General features: G+C 46.2%; 1 protein-coding gene across 2 annotated transcripts in view; it reads left to right on the plus strand.

The window, feature by feature from the left end:
* ADGRV1 (adhesion G protein-coupled receptor V1) overlaps window positions 1-25,718 on the plus strand; it is a 2,479,945-nt gene that overhangs the window by 332,997 nt on the left and 2,121,230 nt on the right. For both annotated transcript variants that reach the window (XM_069627623.1, XM_069627624.1), the window contains exons 10-11: window positions 11,380-11,556; window positions 20,235-20,458. In XM_069627623.1, coding sequence (XP_069483724.1) covers window positions 11,380-11,556; window positions 20,235-20,458 — 401 coding nt within the window. The remainder of the gene's footprint in view (window positions 1-11,379; window positions 11,557-20,234; window positions 20,459-25,718) is intronic.

Below are 25,718 nucleotides of genomic sequence, written 5' to 3' on the forward strand. Positions count from 1 at the left end.
TGCAAGGGGACATGAGTGGGGGCCTGCTTGCAGGTGCCCCTGACTGCTGGGGGGTGGGGGTGCTGGGGGACATGTGTGGGACATGAGTGGGGGCCTGCTGGCAGGTGCCCCAGACTGCTGGGGGGTGGGGGTGCTGGGGGACATGTGTGGGACATGAGTGGGGGCCTGCTGGCAGGTGCCCCAGACTGCTGGGGGGTGGGGGTGCTGGGGGACATGTGTGGGACATGTGTGGGGGCCTGCTGGCAGGTGCCCCTGACTGCTGGGGGGTGGGGGTGCTGTGGGACAGGTGTGTGACATGAGTGGGGGCCTGCTGGCAGGTGCCCCACACTGCTGTGGGGTGGGGGTGCAAGGGGACATGAGTGGGACATGAGTGAGGGCCTGCTGGCAGGTGCCCCAGACTGCTGGAGGGTGGGGGTTCTGGGGGACATGTGTGGGACATGAGTGGGGCCTGCTGGCAAGTGCCCCACACTGCTGGGGGTGGGGGTGCTGGGGAGATGTGTGGGGGCCTGCTGGCAGGTGCCCCTGACTGCTGGGGGGTGGGGGTGCTGGGGAACATGTGTGGAGGCCTGCTGACAGGTGCCCCTGACTGCTGGGGGGTGGGGGTGCAGGGGGACATGTGTGGGACACGAGTGGGGGCCTGCTGGGACATGGTGGATGGGCTGCCTGCGGGACATGACCAGGGGTGCAGGGTAGTCCCCTGTGTTGTGGGCTGCCTGCAGGGGCCATGGAGGGGGTAGAGGGGACACCAGGGAGTACCCACACTGCCAATTCACGTGTAGGACTCCCCGCGCACCCCTGAAATACACGTACCCAGGCCAATCGCGTGTGAAACTTCCTGCGTACCCCTGAAATACACGTACCCAGGCCAATCGCGTGTGAAACTTCCCGCGCACCCCTGAAATACACGTACCCAGGCCAATCGCGTGTGAAACTTTCCGCACACCCCTGGAATAGACGTACCCAGGCCAATCGTGTGTGAAACTTCCCACGCACCCCAAAAATACACGTACCCAGGCCAATCACGTGTGAACCTTCCAGCGCATCCCTGAAATACACGTACCCAGGCCAATCGCGTGTGAAACTTCCCACAAACCCCTGAAATGCACATACACAGGCCAATCGCGTGTGAAACTTCCCGCGCACCCCTGAAATACGCATACCCAGGCCAATCGCGTGTGAAACTTCCCGCGTACCCCTGAAATACACGTACCCAGCCCAATCACGTGTGAAACTGTTAAGCGGAAACCTGTGCAGTTCCCTCTGGGACCACTGCAAAAGATTTAGGCCTACAGGTGTTTGGCAGTAAACCCACTTGGTAGCAGTCTGTACCACACAGATTCACTTGGTAGCTGTGGCTGAGCAGTCAGACTTCCCTCAAGAAGAGTTAGGCAGTATGTGGAGTATACAAAATAGGGCAATTTACACAGTAGAATAAGCAGACACGGAACAGAGCTTGGGTGTAAAGATATATAGTTATTTATTTATAAAAACACATCTATGAAAAACACACTGGCACTAATACGGCAAACAACTTCAATCACAATTACTATAAGTATCTCACTCCTTTAACAATAGTTCGACAAGTCTGGGTTCAACGGCACCACTTATTTGCAGACAGAGGTGAATGCTTTAACCTAGATGGCACTCTAATATTCGTTAGAATGGGAGAGAAAAGGCAGGGTATGAAACCAACTCGGTACCTACTCTTTTACGTTTCAAATGCAAGGCAAGTAGGGCAGGGTCTACTGTGGATCACAAAGTTCAGAGGCCAGCCCCACTCGGAGAGAGGCAAGGCGATATGTCCCAAAAAGTATCACAGTGGAAATGCACTTCGAGTCTTTGTAGCAAATTGTCACAGAAAGGTTGGACCAGTTTAGAACAAAATGTTAAGAAGGTCTGGAGGCGACCCAATGGAAAGGCAAGGATTAAGACACCTCACGCTAACCGTCACAAGGGAAGCCAGGCCGACAGCGTACCTTGTATGTGGAGAGACAGCTCCGGCGGGGGCAGTTGTTCCTGGTGGTGGATGCAAGTCGGGGCTTTGCCAAGAGATGAGATGATCTCGTCGTCGAAGGAAAGTTGAAGATCGTTGCACCACCAGGGAAGAGACCAGCCGCGGAGTGCTCCGTCACAAGGCACCACCTTTTGGTCGCGGTACGGGCTAGTGGCTATCCGGTTTCCGGGGTGCTCAGCACAAGCAATTTGACCACTACGCCCTGGAAGCAAAGAAAAAGCAAAGGGACTGGTTGTTCCCACCAGTCAGGGAAAGAAGACTCTCCAGCCGGGAGATCTCCTCTGTCGTTGGGAAGTGGTGAGACAGTTCAGCAGGGCTCCACCGGAGGTGTCGTCGTTGCAGGTCGGCTCAGCTTTACCCTCGTCGGATTCTTAGGTCCTGTGGCGACTTCTGAAGATCCAGTCCCAAAAGCCCTGCTTTTATGCAGCAAACCCCCATTCATTCAGCCTAGCTGTCAATCAAAACACGCTAAGAGGTGAGCGGGGTGGCTCACCACTTAGGCCAATCACACCAGAGTGCGACTTGAGTTGGCAAGGCAACTCAGTCCAGGGTGCCTAAACCCCCTCCCACACCCCCTGTGGTACCCAGACAGAATGGCACCACTTTGGAGGGCTTCTGTGCAGAAGCCCGCCAAAAGTGGAACAAAGGGCTCAACAAAGGGCTCAACCTTTGATTCGGAGTTACAGAGGCGAACACGGACTCCATTTTAAAAACCGAGATCTGGCAGAAAATACCGACCGGTAGATTTATTTAAGACAAATAAACCGGCGGTATGTTAGAGACTAACGGGAAAAAGTATTAGCCTCCAACAATGGGAAGAATCCCATAGAATTATATTCGGGGTTGAATATAACAAGTAGTTTCCACTGCCACCAGCCAAAACTCGACGAGGGGGGGCGGGACAGTGCCCCCTCGAATAACATACCCAGGGGTAATCGAATTACCCCTACTAGTACGTCCACAATAGGATGGTTTGTACTAGTTCTGTTAGTAAATGTAGGTCTAGTAAAGCCAATGGTGACTTTACATGCCCTGTCAGTCCCAGGGTATGGAGTCTATGGTGGGGATCCTCAAGGACGCCCCAGTGTTACGGCACGGAGGGTGCGGTGTAACACACATAGTAAAACACATGAAACCTTATGGAGTAAAAGACCCCATAGCCCATAGAACACATTGACATTCAAAGGAATTAACCACATTCATGTCCAAGAGTGGGAGAAAAGAGTCTCACTCTTGGCAGGATGGAAAAAAGCAAACTCCAGAAATCCAGCAAAGCTGCTGGGGGACTCACTAGGTTAGGAAATTCAGCCTAAACAGAGAATTCTCCCTAACAGAAACTTCCCGCGCACCCCTGAAATACACATACCCAGGTCAATCGCGTGTGAAACTTCCTGCGCACCCCTGAAATACACGTAACTGTAGACACAAAGAAACCAGGCCAATATAATTAAGGCAAGATGGTTTATTGCATATTAGGGAGGATGGATATAGGAGACCCCCAACCATCCACCAGAGCAGCATCAACTGATCACAACTCAAACAGTAACATTCTATAAACAAAGCATAAGAACTTTCATGGTGTCATCACTAGACAGGATTCGATATGGATACGGAAGCTGCCCAGTTAAACACCATAACACACCCCTCTCCCTTATCAAATATAACAAAACCTGTTCACACAACAAATGAATTTATATGTACAACTATTACACTAATATGAATATAGCATGGGATACACACCCTAAGCTACACGGTTGAGACAAGACATGTGCATCTCCTCAGCACGTCTTATCCATTACCTTTGCAACTCTCGCCAAACTCCACACCTGTCCACTCTCCAATTTCACAGCTCCCTCAAAAACTTGTGCGACCCTAACAGGCTCTGAATACAACAGATCGCCCTTCTTCTTTATGACCGCTTTCCTTATCCTGACCAGATCACCAACTTCAACTGTCGTTCTCCTTCTAGGAAACTTCTCATTGACCTCTTTGATCCTCTTCTTCTTTCGTTCATCCATGCTCCTTTTCACTTCGTCCACCACTTTATCTGTCTCTCTTGCCCGACCTAACCAAGCCGGGGACAACATCGTACTACCCCTCCGTCTTCTCATTAACTCAAATGGGCTGACTCCTGTTTCAGCGTTTGGGGCCATCCGCAAAGCATACATTAGTTCCTTTACAGCAACCTTCCTGTCTAGCCCACTCGCAACTGCATTCCTAATGCCTTCCATTATACAGCGGTTGACCCTTTCAATCATACCATTGGCTTGAGGATAATATAATGCCGTCTTTTTATGTTTGACTCCACACTTGTACATGTACTCCTGAAAGAATGCTCCCATAAACTGAGGGCCATTGTCCGTCAACACGCTTCTGGGCAACCCTTCCCTCTCAAAAATGTCTTCCAAAAATGCAACAACTGACTGACCTGTGACTTCTCTCAATATTTTGAACTCCGTCCACCTCGAGAACCTATCCACTAAAGCTAACACAAACCTACTCTACCCATATCCACTGGTCCCAAAACATCCATGGCAAGATCCTGCCAGACACCATTGGGACTTTCAACTCCACTTACAGGTTGCACCACAGCAGAAATACATTTTCCCGACCTTACACAATCTATACACCCTCCTACAGTCTTCTCAATCTTGCGGTCCATACCTGGCCACCAATAATCGGCCTTAATCACCCCTTTGGTTTTATACGTCCCAATATGACCTTGATGGGCCATAGCTATAAGTCTTTTCCTTAGGCACACGGGAACAACTAGTTTGTCCCATCGATATATCAGCCCATCTTTCACTGAAAGTTCAACTCTCACCTCCCACAGAGCTCGTTCTTCGCCAGATAATAATCTCTTCTCCGGCCAGCCATCTTTAATGAAACTCGATACGCGCCTCCACATCTCATCGGATAAAGATGCTTCAATCCATTCTTCTTTGTGCAGTACACCTTCAACCATGGCAAAAACCATGTTCTCATTCACAACTAACCCTTCCTCATCATCCTCATCTTTGACTCTTACTCTGGATGCATGATCAGCCTGCACATTATCCTTACCAGCCACTACTTCAATGTTAAACTTGTGACATTGCAGTCTTGTCATCCAACAGGCAACCCTTCTAGACACCTTGTCCAAACCTTTGCTTTCAAAAATGGTCTTCAATGGTTTGTGATCCGTTCTCAATACAAATTCCTGTCCCCACTATAACGCTCACCTGGTTCCCTCGGAGGCGCTGGTCTTGGGCTGGGCGCTGCAAACGTTTTCAACGTTAGGCGTAGGGTTCGTTTGGCTTCCGGATTTGGCCCCTTCCTCACCGAAAGCTTGACCTGCAGAGTGAGGTGTCTGCAAGTGGAAATTCAAGGTATTAGTGGCTGGAAGGATGGGAGAAGTTCCTAGCCCCTCTCTCCCTTTCTCCCCGTAGTACTCAGATGATTGTTGTGCTCACCTTAAGTAAGTGAATGCTGAGCTCTCCATCCTGCGTCTTGTGCAGGGGCGCTGGGTCCAGTTACTTCACTGGATGTGAGTTCTGCCTCTTGATTGCAGAGGGTAGGTGAGAGCGATGCCGCCGTTTGCTGCACGAGCGTGACTTGTAAGTATTAAAGTTCTCTTTAGATTGCTCTCTTTAAATGTCTTTTTCCTTATGTATATGTTTTTTGCCTTTAGGATGCTGTCGATGCCAAAGATGATGCTCTCCCAGATTCGTGGCAGAGAGCGTAACAAGAAGACGGTGAATTCGAAGGCACGTAAGTAGGAAGACTGCTTTAGGGCCGTAGAATGCACCTTAGTGTCCCCTTTTGTTTTTACAGGTGCCGGAATGCAGCGCGAACAAAGTTGGAGCAAGCGCAACACAGGTAAGCAGTATTGTAACTGAGCGTTACTAACCAATGTTCTTTATCTTTGCAGGCCCGATGCCGGATGCGGAATGCAGAAAAGAAAACGACTTGGATGCTGCCGATGGATCGGGTGAGTTGAAGCGCGAACTTTGCCTTTGTCTAACCTGTGCCTTTTGTTTTGCAGGAGCTGCTGAAGATTGAAGATTTGTTCCCAGCAGGTAATTTTCGTGACTACAGGATCCGGAGCTGAAGATTCGCTGGAGCTGACACGGTGAGCGTCCTGCTGCAGATGCAGAATAACGCGAAGCATGTGGTACCAATCGGGTGTGGTTTAAATAGCCCATAGGAGTACTTAGGTGTCTTCTTCCACAGCAGCCGCGCCCAGGTAAAAGAGTTCCTGCTTCCAGAAGAGTTCCAGCCTCAGTGATCCAGGGAGTGGTGCCTGCCCCACCCAGAAAGAAAAGTAGTTCCTGTTAGAAGAGAGTAAAGCATCATCTGGCTGGTAAGTAAGCAGCATGGTCTGCTTCAGGTAGGTTCACCCAAGCACGTTTACACTTGATATGAGCCCGGCGCTTCCTGTGCCGGGACGGGTCCTTACTATGAGCCTGGCACCGCCGGTGCCAGGACAAGGTCCAAAAGGTCCCTATTGGGACTTGCTGGTGCCGATAAGGCATGTTATGAGCCTGTTTCCAAGGATGTTGGGTAGGTCCTGACTCCTTGAAAGCAGTGGTCATGACACCCACACAAAGTTTCTCAGCTTTTCTATCCCCCAATGACATGCCAAGGCCTCTTTTTCCAACACAGAATAATTTAGTTCAGGACCTCTCAACATGCGTGATGCATGCAACACCACTGACTCTCCCCCACCAATTCCTGCTTGTGACATAACCACTCCGATGCCAGTATCGCTCGCATCAACAGATAATATTGTCCTCTTCTTGGTATCATACATTGCCAGTGGGTTGGCCATATCGATTTGAGACTTGATCTCAACAAATTCTCTTTCACATTCTCCATCCCAAACAAACTCCACCCCTTTCCTTAACAATGCTCTGAGTGAGTGCACTCTATCAGCATAGTTTTCTATGAAACGGTGGTAAAAGTCTATTGTTCCCAAAAATGATCTGAACTCTGTCTTATTCTTCGGAGACTGCAATCTTTTTATACCATCTACTAGAGTTTTCTTGGGTTTCAGGCCTTCTTCCAATATTTCATGTCCTAAATATTCTACAACCTGAGTGGAAAAAATGCATTTCTCACTACGCAAGGTAATGCCTCGTGCTCTGAATATATCCAAAACCGTACACAATTTTCTTTTTAGCTCCTCTTCATTTCTTCCACAAATCAACACGTCATCCTGAAAGCACAATACATTTGAAATACCTTTGAACAACCCATACATGACTTTCTGGAAGACCGATGAAGCCGATATTAACCCGAATGGCATGCGCTGAAACTGGTAGATGCCTTCGTATGTAATAAAAGCCGTCAGCTTCAGTGATTCTACATCTAGGTTGAACTGATGATAAGCACTCGCCATGTCTAATTTGGCAAAGTATTTGGCGTTCCCTATTCTAGTCAAGAGTTCTCCCATATTCGGGAGCGGATGCCGGTCTGCTACCACTCACCGATTTAACTCTCTCAAATCTATACATACCCTCAAATCACCACTTGACTTTTTCACAACCACCACGGGAGAAATCCATTGAACCGCCTTCGCTGGTTCAATTATCCCAGCTTTCTCTAGTTTCTCCAACTCCCCTCTCACAGCATCACGCATTGACACCGGCAACAGCCTAGGTTTTGCAGCCACAGGCCAGCAACCATCCCTCAAAACAATCTTATGCACCATCCCTTTTAAGCACCCAACTCTTTTGTTAAAAACTTCAAGATATTTGCTGATTAGACTCTTGGGATCGTCATCTATACCGCACTCCACAGATATTCTCTCTACATTCAACACTTGTTCTTTGCTATTAGGATCTAATTTAATACATAGACCCCTTTGCTATTTTCCATCACAACAAAGTCTCACCTTTCTTGGTGATGTACAATTTGCCATACGTAGTTCTGTCTTTAAATTTGAACGTTGCCGGGCAACAACCCAACACATCAATTCTGCTGCCACTATATCCCCCCGAAGTTTTGTCCGACGGGCTTAAATCATCCATCCTACCCCCAATAACATTTTCATATACAGCCTTTGACATTAAGGTAATTTTCGAACATGAATCTGCCAACATTTTAACCTGGCAACCGTTTACCTCCACCCAAGCTGAAGGATGTTCGCATTCATCAATTTCTGAACATTGAACCATATTTACAGTAACGATTTCATTTTTTGAACCTTCATATTCATCTGAGGAGGGTCCATCAACCTCCTCGACTATCATGACACTCCTCCCAGCTCCGACACTGTAATTGGAACAACAATTTTCAAAATGTCCCCATCGTTTACACTTATTACACAAAGCTCTTCTCCCAGGGCATATTGGAGAGTTAGATAGGTGACGGGCACTCCCACACCTAAAACATAGGCGTTCCTCTCTCCTTTTTCCCCCTTGTGCATTTTCTCTTTGCGTAGCCTTATTGGCTACTGGGACATTATTGCCACCTTTCCCTTGGTACATGTCGCCCCGTTTGGACGTTTTCCCTTTCCTTTTCTTCTGGTCCTTGACTACATCTCTTTTTCTATCACCAACTTTCAAGACTTCAGTCTGTTGAAGAGTTTTGGATTCTTTCACAACAAGCTTCGCCACACATTTCAAAGTATGCTCAATTCTTTTTGCAATGCCCACAACTTCATCTAAGCATGGATCATCCTTTAGCCATATTTCCTCTCTAATTTTGTCATTTGAGTAGTGTAACATGAACTGATCTCTAATATGCTCATCAAGTTTTTTCTCAAACTTGCAATTAAGTGACAAATGCCTCAGCGCAGTAATGTATTCCTCCACAGTCTCACCGTCATGCTGGTATCTCATACCAAAGTGGTAACGTTCCAACACAGTACTTATCTTTAGTTCAAAATGTTTGTCCAGTTTCCCCAATGCCAAATCAAAATCATTTGCACCTTCCTCAACATCTAATTCACTCAAATCTGGTAGAGTTTCAAAGATTCTCTGCCCTTCATACCCGAGAAGGTGCATGAGCATGGACACCTATCTCTCAACTTACATGCCATTACCACAAGTAGCCTTCACATAATGTAGGAACCCTTTCTTCCAGGGCCCCCACTTGATCCTAGGAGGGCCAGAGGTGGGCAAAAACATTTGTGGGCCCGGAATGCCAGACAAAGCCATGGCTCTGGTATGATGTCACTCACACACAGTTGCACTTGTGTGCACACAAATGACTGGCAATGTGCAGGACGCTGGTATGTTCTCACCTCTGGGTTTTCACAGCGTTATTCCCCAGTTGCTAAATACGTCCCTCGTTGCCACCTCCCACAAGTGGCCCTAGGCCGATGGTGACGCTGCTGCCTTCCTTACCGTGATGCACACAATGTAACTATATCCATCCAAATGCTCTCTGACCTAATGCCAAACATTGATCTGCTTTCAGGAAATCTGCACTCTGACGTAAGTTTGCTCTCCGGGGTTTCTCCCTTCCGGATATGTGACGTGGCGTCTACCACACCTCTCTTCTCCCGATGCGCTGGGAATCGCTGGGCGGAGCCGGGACCCACTTCCTTACTCGTGACACGTCACGATACACAATCGCGGGTGCTTTACTCGAGTGCGAACCTCGAGTGCGAGCACAGCTTCCCTTCGTGCTCTCGAGACGGGCTCGCACCGTCCCCGAAAAGCGACTCCAGAGGGCCGGCAGACCCAGTGCGCTCGCACCTTCCTCACTTGCACTCGAGGGAGCGGCCACCGAGGGAGCGCGGGTGGTCGCCGGCACCAGGCGCTCAGAGCGGCCCAAGAGATCGCCGGCACCCCATAAGACCGGCAGGTCCGCGGGATCTGGATGCAGCTCAGCAGTTTGGTGCCAGGTAGGACCAGGGCGCAGAGGGCTATTCTGGACAGCACGGCTCCGTCAGAAAGGCCTCTCGGTCAGCGGTCTCGAATCTTGAAAGTGATTAGTAATCCAGCAGCTGCTTCACCTCTGCATTACATCCCATCCTCGTCGCCATGTGTAGACGCAAAGAAACCAGGCCAATATAATTAAGGCAAGATGGTTTATTGCATATTAGGGAGGCTGGATATAGGAGACCCCCAACCATCCACCAGAGCAGCATCAACTGATTACAACTCAAACAGTAACATTCTATAAACAAAACATAAGAACGTTCATGGGGTCATCACTAGACAGGATTCTATATGGATACGGAAGCTGCCCAGTTAAACACCATAACAGTAACCAGCCCAATCGCGTGTGAAACTTCCCACGCACCCCTGAAATACACGTACCCAGGCCAATCGCATGTGCAACTTCTCGCGCACCCCTGAAATACACGTACCCAGGCCAATCGCGTGTGAAACTTCCCACGCACCCCTGAAATACACGTACCCAGGCCAATCGCGTGTGAAATTTCCTGCACACCCCCGTAATACACGTACCCCACTCGCACAGGCCCTCTCATGTGTGAAACTTCCCGCGAACCCCGTAATACACATACCCTGCTTACATCGCGTGTGAAACTTCCCGCGAACCCCAGTAATACACGTACCCCACTCACACAGGCCCTTTTGCGTGTGAAACTTCACACGCACCCCAGTAATACACGTTCCCTTCTTGGCGTTTGCTGTTTGGCAGCCCTGTAAACTGGTCCAGGGTTAGCGCAGCCCTTTGCGCTGAATTGGGAATTTTGATGGCTTTTCCTTGCACAAGGGCTTTCTTGGGGGCGCAACTGGCGCTGCTGCAGGGTCGCTGCGCCACTCTGCGCCACGGCTGATTTTGGAGGCTAAAATCCATGAATACGCTGTGTGCGGAAATCGATTTTAGCGCACGCGGCTGGCGCAGACATTCGCACACGCACACTGTGCGCCAGCCGCGTGCGCCACTTTTGTGCGAAATTCTATGAATTACCCTGCAAGTGTTTTGCTTAGTGCCTCAAAATCGTATTTGCACGTAGTGCCCCCCCCTTCTTAGTGCCAGGATGCCCAGGGGTTAACACTGGGTTGTGCAATTGAAAAAGATGGAAATGGAAATGTTTCTTCATAATGGCTATATTTAGTCTTTCATGTACATCCTCTTTTTTTGTTATCATTCTGATTCAAATTTAGAAAAGCAATAGGTGTATGCAGGTTCTTTCCAAGCATACGCTATTAAAATACAAAGGCGAACTGACCTAGATACAGCTATGACTACAAAGCGCAACATGCATATGCTGTCTATCTATCTATCTATCTATCTATCTATCTATCTATCTATCTATCTATCTATCTATCTATCTATCTATCTATCTATCTATCTATCTATCTGTCTGTCTGTCTCTCTATCTATCTGTCTGTCTGTCTGTCTGTCTGTCTTTCTAATAGTTCTGTTATGCATGCTAATCCTATCTTATTTTTTTCTTGTAGTTGGAAAATGCTCAGCTGGTGAACATTCTTCCTCCAATTGCACCTGTAACACCCAGGATTGGAACCTTTCAAAATATTTCCCTGATGGTTACCCCTGAAATTGCAAATGGGGAAATTGGCTTCACAAGTAACCTGACAATAATTGCCAATGAACCTGAGGATTCTTCTACAAATCTGGTAAATATATGTTTTGCTTTACATGTTTGAGCCCTAATCATGTTTGTCTGAGACAGGGATCTCGGAGTTGTAGTCAAGCGCCAAATCCCCCCCATGTTGCGGACCAAACTGTGTTTGAATTAGTTGACTCTAAATGGGAGTTATTTAATTAGCCCGTTGTTATCCTGAAAAGCTGGCGTGGTGGTGGCTCTCAAGGACTGAACTCGGAGACGCCTGAAAGAGCTGCCTGGCATCATATGGGGTCCCTCTGTAAAGCTATGCCTTCGATACCTGAGCCAGACAGCTCAGGAAATGGTTCTTGGCCAGGAGGACACGTTGGGTGAAATCCAGGCATGTAGCAATGAGTGGCGTGATGTGATGTACTGTGTGGTTTAGCCCACAGCTCCAGTAATGAAATCAAATCACGTGCTGCAGTTGTTAAAACAAAATAGTGTCAACAGAACTATTATTTGTAACGCTTAGCTCACCACATATGTTGAACTGGCTGCATGTGACATATGTGCCGGCTGGATGATTTGTTAAACATTGTCGAATAGGTAATATGTAAAAGCGCTTTTCTTGCCTATGGCGTTACTCCCGTAAAATTCTCTTCCTGGTTTTCTATCACTTGAATAAGTTCTACCAGTGCCACAAACGGAGGCCCCTAGAAGAAAATGAAACTCGGTACTGCATACATCTACCACTGTCAGGGTATGTATAGGAAGGCACTGCTTTCCATACAGACTGGAAAGACTTTTTACGCCTTCTAGAGATGTTATTTATCTGAAATGATATTATTTTCCCTTGAAACTAGCAGGAAATGCCAATGTTTAACAAAACAAATATTCTAGTTAATTTCATTAAAAAAGAAAATGTGCTTGTTTCTTTATATTTGGTGATGTAATCCTGTGAGTCAAAGCTTACTAGATGTCCGAGGCTTGATCAAGTGTAGTGGATTGCAATGGGTGTACTGGTGCTTTTGACAGAACGTGAGTGCAGCAGAGACAAAACATTTGTCTTCACTTAAAATATTCAATTTGTGGTTCTAATGAATGAAATAGAATAAAATAATTGCTTATACATTCACTCTCATGTTTTTGCTTACCATTTGGTAAGCTACAGAACAGGTTTTAATGTGCATACAAGTTAGTGGTAAGTACTAAGGTAGGGGTAACCAGCTTTCTAACATAGTTGCACTTGTTTTAAAAACCACTAAACCACATAATAAAAAACCACTAAAGGTTCTGGCTGCTCTCAAGGGATCTTAGTGTTCCCATTCAACCGCTAGCTCCCAGACTTCCCCTCTTTCCATCTTTTCATTTACAGGGACAGTACCCTCGTTTTTTTCATGAGCATTTCCGGACTGACAGTTCTCCTCCCACAGAAGCCCAGTGTAGAAGTGCTGACTTCTGTCATCGACTATCTTCTTAGCTCGCTGTCTAATTAGCAGCAGCCACAGCAGCAACTAGACAAACCTCTGGCTCCAGATAGCTCCCTTAAGACTGCAGGCCTGTGTGGCCTCTCCAATATTAAGGGTGATGTTGTTTTGACATTCAAATATAATGAGTGAAAATGTGAGGTGGGGTTCTGTTCTAAGTGATGCTGGAAGAATATGCAACTGGCCGCAGCAGGTCAGGGGGAGACGCCAACAGGAACATGGAGCTCTCTACTTGGAGTCTTTATATGACGCCTCCAAAGAAGAAACAAACAAGTACATGGTTGAGTTATGGTGCAAGACAGCCTATGTCTGTGCAAAATCATTGTATGCGACCTCCAGGATGCGTGGGGTCATGACAACAACAACAGATAACGTTTGCACATAGCGGAACAGGCAGCAGGCTTTAGCGGATGGAGAGATCAACCTCTTGGGAACTTACATTCACGCTCCTGTTAGAAGGGCAACTTCAGCAGCAGAGTGCCGGGACCACTGTGCCTGTTGAGCCTTAAACTAAATCTGAGACTGTTGCGTGGAAGGCCGGTTGGATTCCTGATAGCATTGGTGTTGCCAATGTAAGGGAGATGTATCATTGTTATGCTTCATACCCTTTCCTGGTCAGACCCCCGGCAATTTTTGCTGGACTTCTGGACATGTTTCTTTAAACCCTGAATGAGTGGGGCCTTTTGCCACTCATTCATTCTTATGGGCTCTGTCTTTTGGCACTCTGTTCTCTGTGTTACCTCCTGTGGAGTTTACTTTCCTTCATATCTCTTTTAAGGTGTTTATATTGTACTTTTGCAGCACACAGCTCCCTATGGGCAGTGTAGCTGGGAACCTTTGGTGTTCTCCTTTGAGATTCTTTCTTTATGCTTATTTTCTACTGTTCTTAAAGAAAGAGAGATACTTTGTATCTCTCTTAAAACTTTATATTCTGAGAGATTGGCACACACCACCTTCTGTGGAGTGCCAAGGGGATAATAAGTATCCCCTTTCTCTCTTCTCCTGCAGCTTTTCAGTCACATAGACAACCCTCTAGTCATTGCTGGTGGCAGTGGACGTGTTCTATCAACCATTGTGTTATTCTTTAACGCAGACTGTATTCACAGTCTCGGTTGTGCATAATAGGGCTCTCTAAGTTCTAATTTTGTAGCCCCATTCTTTTTTTTTGCCATTTCTAGGATGGTTGTTTGTTGTTAACCCTTCTTCTACCATTCTGGGAGGCGAAGGCCTGTGTGTGTGTTTTGCCTTTGGCGGGAAGACCTAGGTGTCCTCGCCTAGGATCCAGTGTGTCTGGGCAGGCAGGAAGTGTGGGAGGAGTTATTCATTCATCTGCTCTTTGTCTGCCTGAGTGCCTGAATGGAACCAGCTCCCACTGGGTGTCTGGCTGTTCGATTGGATCACCACCCATTCCTTGTTCTAAACTGATGTGAGAGATTGCAGAGGAGTGTGTGCTGATACTGTATGAAAGGGGAAGTTCCTGAGGTGAAAGGCAAAATGACCACTGGAAACTGAAGTAACCAAAGAAGAAGATTACCAGAGATGCCTGCCGGGCCTTTGCAACACTGTGGAGAGACCACAACTGTCCTGACCACGTTTTCTATGTGACAGAGGAACTGCAAAACATTTTCTTTCTTCCCTTTGACTAGTGGGAACAACCAGTCCCAAGACAAACTCCAATCCGAGCAATCTCGAGAGGTCCTGTGACTTTGCAGAACTGTGGAAACCCAATACCCGGAGACCTCTGACCCAATTGAAGTGCATCATTGTGGAAAGGCTGAATCCATCCAAGTCTCTGCTGAGCTGCAGTTTAACCTCCAGAGACACTATCCAACTCATCCAAGTCCCCTTAGCAGAGTGGACTCCAGGAATCGAAGAAGATTGACCGGGTGAATGGTGTCCTTTGTTGGTGCTGAAGATCAGGCGCCAAAAGTGCAGACTGACCAGAGAAGCTGATGAAATCCGTACCAGAGGTACTCCCTTGAGACTGCTGCTGAGAGATCCCACCCATTCTCCTGCCTTTCGTCACCAGACCAAGGAATCTGAAGGTCGGTCCAGCGCTGCCACATCAAGGACAATCCAGCCACAAACATGTCTTCAAACCTAAGGTACTGTGGGGAGAAAGGTATTTCTTACCTTAATCCAAGAAGTTGCTCCAGAACATTGGAGTGCACGTAGAGATGTACAGGGTACCTCTGACCTAAGCTGCTGCATGTGTCCCTTTAGTGAGTCCTTTAACAGGGTCTTGAACATTGGTTTAATCTTCCAGCATCTTAAAGACTAGAGACTAGAACATTTCCATGGGAGTTTTCATTGTTCTGCTGCTTTTCAAGACTTTGACACCTCTCTGAACTGCCTTTTAGCTAGGGTTGCGTTTTGGACTTAAAAGGCCTTACTGTGCGAAGAAACTGCCTCTATAACCCTAAACTCTGCTAGTATTTGTCTAAAAAACAGTTTTCCTTCCAAAAAATACCTTATATTATGTGGTTTTGCTAACTAAATATAATTACCATATTTCTTCTGTCTTACGCAAGTGTAACCATGAGCAGCTACAAACTAAGCAGTGACCTTTGAAAAGTATCTAAAAGTATTGCTATGTGTTTTGGTTCAATGTACTAAGTATTTAAAGACATATCTTGTGTATATATAATGCATCAATATTTTAATATACATCAAGGTGTACCTTTTTCTTTGAATTGCATTACTAACTGTGTTCGGTGTACTTACCTACAGCTCACATTTTCCTCTTATGATATGCCTGACTGCTCTGCTACTCTACCAAAGTTCCATAAGTAGTACAGACTGATACTAAGAGTTGGGGATCTAAACATCCATTGGGATAGTTTTATAAAGTCTTACCTCACAGTGGACTTTAGGAAATCTCCCCTAACAGCCAATGAGGAGCTAATTGAAATGAACGATTATTATGAGGCCATTAGTGTTGCTTGCATCCTGGTATTGCAAATGGTTGGAAACAGAAGGTCCATTGTCTGCTGATGATGGGTTTTAGGGTTGTTCCATGCTAGTAGACCCACTGTTGGGTGGTAGATAACTTGGGATGCAAACACTACAGGGATCAGATTCAGAGTAGGGGCATGGGTGTGGGAGTTTTCATGTATTATTATTATTATTATTATTATTATTATTATTATTATTATTAATACTAATAATAATAATAATAACATTGATAAAGATGAGACTCCCCAGGCTGGCCCTCTTTTATTTAAACCAGCAGTGATGGCACAATGCACAGATTGCAAAGACAGTACGTGTTGTAATTGAAAATATAATTGTTGTTAAAATTTCAGCAGTCACCTTTGATTCAGAAGCATCTACTGATTTCAACTCTCCAAGGGACCCTTAAAAGCAAAGAAAATGTAAATCAATTGAACAGATTGCCCCAATGTTTGGATGACTCAAAGATAAAAGGGTTTTGTTTATTACTTCTTCTCCACCTGTGACATTTGCCCAATAGAGAGCTTGCCCAAAGAAATCTTCAATCATTTTTCAACAAAATCCTCAAAAAATACAACCCAGAATTTAGTTACATCTCAGCTTGCATTGGTGCCTCTAGAAGAGTGTAAAAGATGTGCACAATTACAGGAGAAGGGCCCAGAATATGAATGTGCCTCAGAATTAGGTCTAGAGATGGACAATTTAGCAGAGTTTGCTGTCTTAGAAGAACAGATTCATTTGAAGTCAGAGGATAATATGGGGCAGAAAGCCCAAACAGCACCTGTGGTACATCATACACCCCAGAATCCTCGAATGATGTCGAGACACAGGTCCTTATGGGTCTGCCTGTGCTATGCACGGTGATGAAGTCCAATCATGACTCCTTGGAGGCCTGGCTGATACAGTTGCACCCCCAATCTGTTGCTCCTTGACCGAGAGAAGGAGGCAAGAGGCCATGCGCATCATTTGAACGTATTACACTAAAATACTGGTGACCTTAAGAAGACTATTGACAAAACATTGCCCACATTCCGGTCATTAGAGATGCAACAGGGAAGCCTAGAGAAAGAGGCCTGGTGTAAATATATGAAGATATGTGGGGTACCTGAATTATGAGAAGGGACAGGTACAGATGTTTCCCTTTGACAGTTCGGCCAGCCCACGAGCACTCCCTCAGCCAGATAAAGCAGCTGAGGGAGTGTTCAGTGTTTCACACCCCCACACCCATTATGGATGAGCCGCCAGTCTTGGACTAGCCTATGGGCAATAGGGCGATGACCGTACCAAATATGCAAAATGGTAGTGTAGGCCAGTCAAAATGGCCCACCTTTTTGGCCAATGTGGGCCAGTTTGAGGAGTTACTTCACTATGCAGCTAGTAGTTTTTACCATTGTTGCTGAATAAATATTCTTTAAATATCCCAATTTGTTTACATTTTAACAAAAAACACCCCCTTGGGTACTATTCAAACAGTCTGTGACTAAAGGACTGAATAGCCATTTGCAACTGCTGGCCACTTTTTCATTGGTGCCTAAGGCCGTTTTATGGTACAGTCTGACCATGTGAGCTGCCCCTGCCCATTTCCTCCAATGTAAAAAAAAAAACAAAAAAAAAAATTCTTTTTTTACATTTCATGTTGGGCTCTCGCACCCCCTCCGGCCCCCTGTGATGTGGCCACGCCCCCCTGGGGGGTGTGCGCCCCACATTTTGAAGACCTCTCCTCTATGGCCTTGCTCCTCCTTATTTTTCTCCTTTAATCTCCTTCTACTCTCCAGCCTGCTCGCTCCATTCCCAATCCATATTTTCTCCTAGCTGTCCCCGCTACCCCTGTGTGGCATACCGCTATCGTTCATTTGCACTGCTTGCACCTAAAGATTGAAACTCTCTCCCTCGCTCTTTAGGTTCTATATCTTTCTTTCCACTTTTTAAGTCCTGCCTTAAGTGCCATCTTCACTTTCACTGATCTGTTGGTTCTGCTTCTTTGACTTGCTCACCTGTACTGTACGGTTGGTTACTCTCTTCAGCGCTTAGGTGGCAAGCACTATACAAATTCAATAAAACACACAGAAAATACAAATACTTCACCTCTAAAAGCATTAAGCCCCCCTGTGTTGCTGCTACTTCTGTCCCACACTTAGAAGTGTACCCATCATCACATCAGTGACAAGAACTTGACCCATTCCACCATCTCAACCAGTAGCATCATGTTTACCAACATGCCCACTAACACTTGTCACCTCACACAGAAGATGCTCGGTCAAAGGTGAGCAGCAGCAGCACAGCTGAAATCTATCTGCCTGCTCCATGCTTCTTTCAAATGTTGCTCTGACTTGTTACTGTGTGGGCCTGACCCGTCTCTTTCAGCTACAGCTTAGAGAAGCCCAAAAGACATATAGCTCACGGAACCCTACAATTCAGTGGGAACTCCTGCACTAAAACGAAATGTTGAGAGGGGTTTGGAGCCAAACTTCGATGGGAACACCCACAATGACAATGGGTTGGTGTAGGTGTTGGTTGGCCCAAACAATTCAATGGACACGTGATCAAATACACACACCACTATTTGGGAGATCAAATCAGAACCTGCATACAGAAGAAGCTATGTGTATTGGCGAGTTTTATTTCTCTGATATTAAAACTTGGTTGATGAGGTGTCTTTTTGGGGTGTCAACTTCTTCGGCCTCGCGACCTCTTTAGTGATCGGTAGAAAGGTGTTGCGTGTGTGTGAAAAAGTGTTCGGAGGAACCACTACCCCACCTCCGAGGTTAAGCATACGTTTGTTGCTTTCACACATGAACTGCGCCACACATATTTAGTTTGAATCAATTGAAATCAAACTAAATATGTGTGCTGCTGTTCATGTGTGAAAGTAACACACCGACAACTGATATTAAAACTCCCCTACTCGCCGCATCCCATTGTCTGACTCTTACTTTGCCTATTTGGGTTTGCCCGGTGTGGCTGTTTCCCCTGCCAATGCCCCTCCCCGGAACCATGTTCCTTTCCACACTAATCAGGGTGTCCTCCATACCCTCTTATCCTGCTGCACGCCAGACCTGCCCCTCAGCCACGGATTCCTCGCTGCTGTCTTTGATGATGCTGCTGCACCCCCCCCTCCCCCCACCCCCCACTATAACCCCTGTTTCTCTGTCTGCGTCCACTCTAAACCTGAGTTTACTTCCCAGCTCTTACCATTGTACAATCATATTATCCCATTAGAAACCTTTAGTTTGGCCATCACCTCTGCAGCCTGCCCTAGTATTGTATGCACCTTTGTCCTCCGCATCCTTCTGTGGCGCACTGCCCATCTCACCTGCGCAGCCCCTCACCTGGAAACTGGCCTGCACGTCAGTTACCATTATAAAGAGATGATGGGTAATTGTGTGCCTCGGCTTCCTCAGTGCACCTTTCTCATAACTCCTTTTTCTTATATCTCCAAGTTCTCACAGCCCCACTTTTCAGCTACATTTTCTCACAGCTCCATTCGTATGCAAGGGATTTGTTGAGTCCAATGTCTGGCAGGATTGGGAAACCTATACAGCGTTATGCACTCTTTCACTGATTCCAGCAATGTCTACCTTGTTTGAAACATATTTTACAGTCAATGCACGTCTAGGCCATGGGATCCCACATGTGACGGTGTGCTGATGTACAGTTGCCATATCTGTCTGTGCACACAATGCATCAGTTTTACGGTATTCTGGTGTTATGGTGATTATTGAGAGCTGTGTTGAAGTAATTGTTCTGCTGCACGAGGTTCTGGGAAAGCGTGTGTGTGTGATAGACAGTGGGGGCCATTGTGGCCCGTCTGACACATGAGCTAAGCAAATTAGCCTCCTGACTTATTCCAAAGCAGGATTCCAAGTTCAAAGAGAATCCATAGCAGAATGTGTATGTTTTCATACTGATGTGTGAATTCCAACTAACCGATGATATCTCCAAGGATGTTGTAACAGCCCCATCTTTCTCCAAGAGTTCCAAGGTTGTCACACACCTTCCATCGCATACATGTAGCTCTTCACACTAGGCCTTTGCTTTCCTCTGCGGGCACATGCACTACATTTCAAGAGTTGAACATGGCAGTGTGTGCCCAAAGTCTGTGGTATTATGCTGTAATGTAGTTGCCCTCCTTGCAGCTGGAGGGGGGTGGGGGGGGCACGGTGGGTTCGGGTTGTGGTCCTGATACTTAGACTTGGCATGCTGAAGGATAGCACACATATATGAGTAAATATAACATCCTGTCTGCTGTGTCTGCATATTCTCAGTAGACATTTACACCGCGTCCTGCTTCTCGCTCGCTTCCTCCCAGGTCTCCGTAGCCTTGCATAGAGATGGAACCGATGGGCAGGCCACTGTGTACTGGAGCTTGACACCCACTGGCACCAATGCGAAAGCTGTGACCCCGGATGACCTCAGCCCTTTCAATGGCTCTGTCATATTCCTGTCTGGGCAAAGTGACACAGCGATCAACATCACCATTAAGGCCGACGACGTCCCTGAACTAAATGAATCTGTCATCATATCCCTGGATAGGTACCACACTTTTACATTATTTTTGAAAGCTGCAGAAGAAATTGGAATGTATTCTATGATTCTGATAAAGATATTATGCTGAGAACAGTTTGGTAGTGTGGATGTTTTTTAGAAATAGCTGAAAGTGATCTGAACTGGTAGCAGGCTACATTATATTTGAAGCTGCTGATAGAGAGAAAAGTGCACGTGACAGTCATGGAAAGCACAGATGTATTATCTTTTGAATGCCTTTATGCAAAGGGTACATCTATGAAAAACATTTGCGTGCATAGGTCTCATGGCGAAATATGTTTAGCAAATGCATATATGTTTAGAGATTAAATGTCTGATGCTCTTTACTAAGTTCCATTGACAAGGTATATACATCAGGTAAGTCCAGGGGTAAGTAAGTAGGAAGGTACACAGGAGACATCCAACGGTCTCCTCTCTCACATGCTGCTTCACTCCAACTGACCTTCATGGAGCTTACAGGGGCAATCACACCACAACCTTCCACAGGCATAACATTCCATCAGGTATGCTCTCATGTAGGCATTCATTCAGGATCAAGGCAGGGAACACAAGACACAACAATATACATTGCAAGTGTTGCAAATAATCAGAAATGGCTGTAAATAAAAGAGAAAACTACAGGTTGATGTACATTGTAATACACAGGGCATGATTTTGGAGAAAGATGTCATACTTTCTGACAGCGTATCCTGCACAAGGTGTGCTGGCAGTGAAGCAGCGAAATAAATAGTGGTTTACATCATGAATTTGTGATTAGGCCACAAAAAGTATGTATGGGTAAAGTGGCCTGCCTTTTCGCACCAGAAAGGCGACTTTCTAATTTCTTTTTTTAAATATTGTATTAGCTTTTTTGATTAATCATGAAATAATGACGCTATGCCCTTTGCCCCAAGTGCCACTCCTTTGCTACTTTCACGTTTTCTGTAACTGATGCAATATGGAGGGGTCTATTCGCCTTGATTTCTGATGTATCCTCACGCTACTGCCCTGGTCTCTCCTGCGTCTACCTCCGTTCTTATTTAAATGTGGCAACCAGGAGTAATTGATCCGCCCCCTTATCGCACACTAAGCCATCACCTATCAGTCCTGATGTCATCATCCTCTTCTCTTCTGTTACTTGTGTCTTAAGGTTGAGTTCATCCACATCTCGCCGAGGTTCTACTCACTCACTTCCTCCGCCCTGTTGCCTCCGTATATCCAGGCTATTCAGCTGTACCCGAAAGTTGGGGTTCGATCGCCTGCCCATCTCCAAATTATGCGTATTTTTGCCATCACAGTTGCCAGTGTTAGTAGTGGTTTAGTACCTCATTGCCCCCTCCCCCACCCATATCTTTAATGCATCTCTGATAGAGAGTCTTAATTTACGGTATTTATTTTTAGAGTTATAGCAGTGCACAAAGCCCTGGGGCATCTAGGCGCTAGCTACAGTATGTGCAAAAGCATAGTCCACAAAGTGCAGGACCACGCAAAGGGTTACAAACATAAGGGTAAAGCCTTACAGCACGGTACGGGGCTACTTCTGGTATGCAAGCAAACATGAATGACAAAATAGGCATGAGTGCATATTCTGGCAAAACCTCGCCTCGTGGTACAGGGGCTACTACAGGTATGTAAGCAAACATGAATGATAAAATAAGTATTAGTGCATATTATGGCAAAGCCTCCCCTCTTGGTATGGGGGCTACTACAGGTATGTAGGCAAATATAAATGACAAAAATAAGTACGAGTGCATAATCTGGCAAAGGCTCGCCTCATGGTACAGGTATGTAAGCAAACATGAATGACAAAAATAAGTATGAGTGCATATTCTGGCAAAGCCTCGCCTCATGGTTCGGGGGTAACTACAGGTATGTATTCAAACATTAATGACAAAAATAACTATGAGTGCATATTCTGGCAAAGCCTCGCCTCATGGTACGGGGAGCTACTTCAGGTATGTAAGCAAACATGAATAAAAAAAATAATTATGAGCCCATATTCTGGCAAGGCCTCGCCTCATAGTACAGGGGGGGTAAGTACAGGTATGCAAGCAAACATGAATGACAGAGCAAAGAGACAAAGTAAGGTTGTTACAGGTTTGTTACAGGTTAGCATTAAGCAAAGAGACAAGATAAAGAGAGTAACAGACTGTTAGGGAGAATCCTCTGTAAAGGCTAATTTCCCAAACATAGTGAGTCCCCCAGCAGCTTTGCTAGATTTTTGGGGTTTATTTTTTTCTCCTGCTAAGAGTGAGACTCTTTTTACTCCCACTCTTAGACATGATTGAAGGTGTTCCTTTATCTTTCCATGTGTTTTATGGGCTATGGGGTCTTTTACTCCATAGGTTCTCATGTGTTTTTGATGCGGGTTACACAGCACCCTCCGTGCCGTAACCCAGGGGTGTCATAGCGACCCCCAACATAGACTCCATACCCTGGGACTGACTACTGTCTCCCAGGGCATGTAAAGTCACCATTGGCTTTACTAGTCCCAAATTATGAACAGAAACCAGTACAAAGCATCATATTGTGGACGTACTGGTCGAGGCAATTCGATTGCCCCGGGGTCTGTTGTTCGAGGGGGCACGTCTCTGTCCCCCTGATCGAGTTTTGGCTGGTGGCAGTGGATACTACCTTTTATATTCGACCGCAAATATATTCCTATGGGATTTTCCCATTGTTCGAGGCTAGCACTTTTTAATATAGCCCCGAACATACCGCCGGTTTATTAAATTAATATAAATTCACCGGTTGGTATTTTTTGCTGAAACTCGGTTCCAAAATGGCGTTTGTGTTCGCTTCTGTGACTCCAACCCAAGTCGAGCCCTTTGTTCCACTTTTTGGCGGGCTTCTCCACAGAAGTGGTGCCACTCTGTCTGGGTACCAAAGGGGCTGTGGGAGGGGGTTTAGACACCCTGGACTGAGTTGCCTTGGCAACTCAAGTCGCACTCTGGTGTGATTGGCCCAGTGGTGAGCCGCCCGGCTCACCACTTAGCATGTTTGAGTGACAGCTAGGACTGATGAATAGGGGTTTTCTGCATAAAAGCAGGGCTTTGGGGACTGGAACTGCAGAAGTTGCCACAGGACCTAAAGAATCTGAGGAGGGAGAAGCCGAGCCAACCTGCAACGATGACACCACCGGTGGAGCCCTGCTGATTCGTCTCACCACTTTTCCCGACGACAGAGGAGATCTCCAGTCCGGAGAGTCTTCTTCCTTTGACTGGTAGGGATAACCAGTTTGCCCAGTTTGCCCATCTTTTCACCTTCCTGGATCATCTCGTTGCCGCCTTGCTTGTGCCAAGCACCCCGGCACCCGGGATACCACGGTTTACCACTACCGCGAAGAAAAGGGTAGTACCTTGTAACCGGAGAACTCTGCGGCTGGTTTCTTCCCTGGCAGGGCAACGACCTTCATCTTTCCTCCACGTCGAGGCCTTCTCTTCCTCTGGACGAAACACTGACTTGCACCCGCTGCCAGGAACAACTGCCCCCATTGGAGCGTGCTTCCCTTGCGACAGATCGTTCGGGGTGACAGTAAATCCTCGACTTTCTAACCTGGGTTAGCCTGGGGCCTGTTAACTAACTTTTCCTGACTTGATCTCATCTTTTTTTGAACTATCTACAAAGACTCCTTGGGCATAACCCCACTGTGTGATCCTGGACACATTTTGCTTGCTCTCTCTAAGAGTGGGCCTGGCATTTGAATTTCCTTGCTCTCCAGTAGACTTTGCCTAACCTGCCTCACTGTGGTTCTTTTAAAGGTATTGAAATTGTGTGCTTTCATAACTCTGCCTTTTCCCTCCCTTTTTTTTAGAACTTATTAGAGTGCCATCTTAGGTTAAGTGCTCACCTCTGTCTGAAAATAAGTGGTGTTTCTCACTAAGACTTGTCTAATAAGTAATCAGGGTTGTATATCTATAATAGTGACTGTGTGTTGAATTTACTTACCTCTTTTTGTGCTAGTGTAATTAATTTACAAGTGTGTCTTTAAATAAATAATTATATACTTTTACACCAAAGCTGTGGTCAGTGTTTGCTTGTGCTACTGTAGCTCTGTACCTATTGTGTATACGCTATATACTGCCTAACTCTTCTTGAGAGAAGTCTGACTGCTCAGCCACAGCTACCAGGTAAATCTGGGTGGTGCAGACTGCTACCAATTGGGTTTACTGCCAACACCTGTAGTCTTAAGTCTTTTGCAGTGGTCCCTAAGGGAACTGCAAAGGTTTCTGCCTAACACAGACATATTTCAAATATAGCCATAGGATGCAAGTCAGAATCGGTAGGTTTACAGATAAGTTGCAAGTTTAGCACTAGGCTAAAAAGTCAAATCACGTGAAACATTAAGCCAGTCCGCCGAGGCATTTGCAACAGAGCTGCTAGTGTAATGCATGCCAAGAACGTATTTAAACGTTGATAATAACAGTGTAATTTGCAACATATGATCTGCTGTGTATGTGAACTATGATTAAATACCTGGGAATAGGCATTGGACGAGGCAGAATTGACCCTACTGCATGCTTACATCGCTGGCATCCTCATCCTCCCGAGCGTAGCTCTAAAATCGAAGATCCCGTGCAGAGTCGTGTGCCAGTCACCATTTGGAGCTTTTTGGGATTTCTCTGTAATATACATGTTCTTGCCACCATTGGTCTTCTTCCATGCCTCAACCCCTCCCTGCCATTTTTCCCTGAGAAAATCTGTGTATTTATCTGTGTCCCTTGAAACGACACTGCAAAGGTGTGGCCTCTATTTGACCCTTGAATACATTGGTTTGCAGTCCTGATCCCCCGTGTTTGCATCCTGAGCCTGCACGTGCTTAAGAAATTCATGTTTTACCGGTATGAATAAATACCTATTTTTGTCAACACTGTATTCTTGCTTAAGTTGGTGAAAGGTCCTTACAGTATCAGCCTATGCCTGCTTCCCTCCTAGTTCTGAAGTTCGTAGGTTTAATGTACTGTGTCGTAATGCCCCATCATAATAGGATATTGGTTGGCATTGTGACTGGGTGAAATAGTAACATTTGTTCATTTCGTTTTTAATGTATGTTTTATAAGATTCAGTCTTTCTTGTGCTTCCATTGTTAACATTTGCCACCTTTTCTCCCTCGCCTTCGTTGACTTAAGATCAATGTTTTGGTAAGATTGCTTACAGGGGCACACTTCCTGCTGATGTGTAGTGTGTTCCCACCCATTCAGGAGCAATAACTAGTTCCATGTCCTAAATGACTGAATAGTGAGGCACTCACCAGTTGTATGTGCTCAAA

The sequence above is a fragment of the Ambystoma mexicanum genome, chromosome 6p (genome assembly GCF_040938575.1).
Source record: "Ambystoma mexicanum isolate Mex_15411 chromosome 6p, UKY_AmexF1_1, whole genome shotgun sequence".
Taxonomy (NCBI): domain Eukaryota; kingdom Metazoa; phylum Chordata; class Amphibia; order Caudata; family Ambystomatidae; genus Ambystoma; species Ambystoma mexicanum.